This window comes from Oryzias melastigma, unplaced genomic scaffold (genome assembly GCF_002922805.2).
Source record: "Oryzias melastigma strain HK-1 unplaced genomic scaffold, ASM292280v2 sc03259, whole genome shotgun sequence".
NCBI lineage: Eukaryota > Metazoa > Chordata > Actinopteri > Beloniformes > Adrianichthyidae > Oryzias > Oryzias melastigma.
This window is the reverse complement of record NW_023419827.1, coordinates 1-2,435: the sequence shown is the minus strand read 5'-3', so window position 1 is coordinate 2,435 and position 2,435 is coordinate 1. Positions and strand designations below refer to the sequence as shown.

Here is a 2,435-nt window from a genome sequence, read left to right as displayed (position 1 = left end):
AGGCGTTCTGCCAGGCTAGCTAGTAATCAGAGAATATTCCCTCTTAATCATTACTCGTCCCTCAGCTTTATCTGAATGAACTCTTAGATACGTAGTTGTAGAAGCTAATTTTTCTTTTTCTTTAACTGTTCTGGTATTGCCTGTCCGTCCTGGGATAGGATCTCTCCTTCATGTGGGAATCCCTAAGGTTTCTTCTTTTTTTCCTGACTCAGGTTTTTTTTAGGAGTTTTTCCTTACCGGGAGGGAGGGTCTAAGGGCAGGGATAACCAGTTTATGTAGTCTGTTTAGTTTTTAACTATTGTTTATATTTGGAGCCCAATGAGGCAGATCTCTTTGTGATTTTGGGCTATATAAATAAAATTTATTTGAATTGAAATTGAATAGAAGCTTCACATCACATCAACCAATCAGGAACTCAGTGTAGTGACGTGTTGATGATGTCATCAGTGGGTGGAGTCTAAAATCAACATGGAGGAGAAGCTGATCGATGATGTTTGTTCTCCTGGACTTTGATATTTATATGGAGACAAAAGTGAAATTTCCTCTAATTTTATTCTTAGTAGTGAGGATTCGAAATGAAAATTTGTGGCAGAAACAGAATAAAAATCAAGACATTTGGTTGAATACAAAATAGTTACTGAATATCAAATGTGGATGTTTAACTTTTCATAGTTTTTTAAATATTAGATAAAAAGTCCAGACTAAACTTGTGAGATGTTTTTTTAAATAAATTAAATGTTTATTTCATATTCTTCTATGAAGCCTTTCCAGTATCTCAGTGTTCTTCATTGATTTCAGGTTGAATTTAAAGTTAACAGGGTTAAAGTATGGAGTCAAATCAGGAACAGTTATGAGTGAAAGAAAACCAGATTATAAATTTGATCATTAGAAAAATAACGATGTAAAACTTGAATAATAATAAAAAAAATGAAATGAAAAATTAGACTTTAAATTTGCTAACAGTTTTAAACTTTGAAGAACTCATTGTAAATTTAATAATTTTAGAAGTAAAGATTTAAATGTAAAACTTGAATAATCAAAAAACTTTAAACAATTTTAGTTTCAACTTGTGTTTTTCTTTTTCATTTCTGTCCCTCTGGTTTTAATATTCTCAAAGACTCGTCCCCCACATAAAATTAGGCTAAATAGTAAAAATTTTGAGTTTTAGATTTTCAACTCTTGTTTTTTAAATCTTCAGTAATTCATTCAAGCTTACAATGTGTACATTTGAGTTCAAAAAATGTTTTCACATTTTCACAATAGTTTCACATACTTTGAGAAAACGTCTCATTTTGACAGTTAACTTTCTCCATAGTTTAAAACACAAAAACATCAGTTTACCTGAACATGAAACCTCCAGTCTGTCCTCACTATAAGAATCATAACCAAAGACACAGTAATCAGAAAGTGACTTCCAACAGGAGGGGTCAATCCTCCACACATATCTCCATGTAGAATTGTCTGTGACTTCTTGGAACACAGAAGAACCACAATCCAGCTGTGAACACGCTACAGTTGCTGATTCATGATTCCAGTTTTTCTCTGAATTATAGACATTCAATGGTCTCCACTCTTTGCGGTAGAGCACTTCCAGAACTCCAGCACAGTAGCTGGTAGTTCCTACCAACCTGAAAGAGACTGGAGGAAAACAGAAAGTGAGGTAAAAATAAAGAAGTCATTCTGTTAACAGCACTAAAACTAAAGCTTCTCCTCTACCTGAACAGGTGAGCTCAACAGCTTTACCAGAAGAACAGAACTTCTGAGATGAACTGCTACTTTTACAGTGGAGTAAAGCAGACTCATGACCTTCACAGAGGAACTCTCTGCTCCACTCTGGAGCCTCTGTTTCTCCATAGAGCGCCCCCTGGAGGCCTGAAGGAGCCCCACATCCCAGCTCCCTACAGACCACCTCTGCATCCTGCTGGTCAAAGTCATCTTCACACACTATGGACCAGGAGTTGTTAGACTTCACCTCCAGCCTGCCTGAACACTGATTGTCTCCGTTCACCAGCCTGATGGATTCTGTGGATCCAGAGAAGAAGATCAAGATCAAGGTTTTAAAAATGTCTTCTGAAGTCTTTTGCTAACACCTCGTGGTGTTTCTGTGTGGAGATGTTGTTCTTCTAAACAGTTAAACACTGAAGAGAAAACAGTTGTTACCTGAGCAGGTGATGTTTATCCGGAAAGTGCTTAAAGTATCGTCCACGTCCACACATTCTCTCCACAAAGACAAACTCTTCATGCAGTCTGGTTTGATCTTCCACACAGATTTTTCTCCTCTATCACTTTTGAATTCTTCAAAAACAAGTGAACCACAGTTCAGCCGATGACAAACAACCTGTAATGACTCTGGGGACCATCTATGACGTAACTGAACAGGTCTCCATTCATGGTGGTGTTTCAAATGAAGTTCACCAGAGCAACGACTGGCTCCT

At 36.9% G+C, this 2,435-nt stretch overlaps 1 protein-coding gene across 1 annotated transcript; it reads right to left on the bottom strand.

The window, feature by feature from the left end:
• Positions 1-1,191: 1,191 nt before the first annotated feature.
• LOC112141536 (scavenger receptor cysteine-rich type 1 protein M130-like) lies at positions 1,192-2,429 on the bottom strand. The gene is made up of 3 exons (XM_024264699.2): positions 2,161-2,429; positions 1,717-2,022; positions 1,192-1,638 (listed from the first exon to the last, which is right to left on the bottom strand). The coding sequence occupies exons 1-3, from the start codon at positions 2,240-2,242 to the stop codon at positions 1,247-1,249; spliced, it is 780 nt and encodes a 259-aa protein (XP_024120467.2). The 5' UTR covers positions 2,243-2,429; the 3' UTR covers positions 1,192-1,246.
• Between the last annotated feature and the right edge of the window lie 6 nt (positions 2,430-2,435).

Coding starts and splice junctions, on each gene's coding strand:
- LOC112141536 (XM_024264699.2), bottom strand. CDS start 2,242: ATGAAGAGTTTGTCTTTGTGGAGAGAATGTGTGGACGTGGACGATACT. Junction 2,023..2,160: donor GATAAACATCACCTGCTCAG/GTAACAACTGTT, acceptor CTGGATCCACAG/AATCCATCAGGCTGGTGAAC. Junction 1,639..1,716: donor TGTTGAGCTCACCTGTTCAG/GTAGAGGAGAAG, acceptor GTTTTCCTCCAG/TCTCTTTCAGGTTGGTAGGA.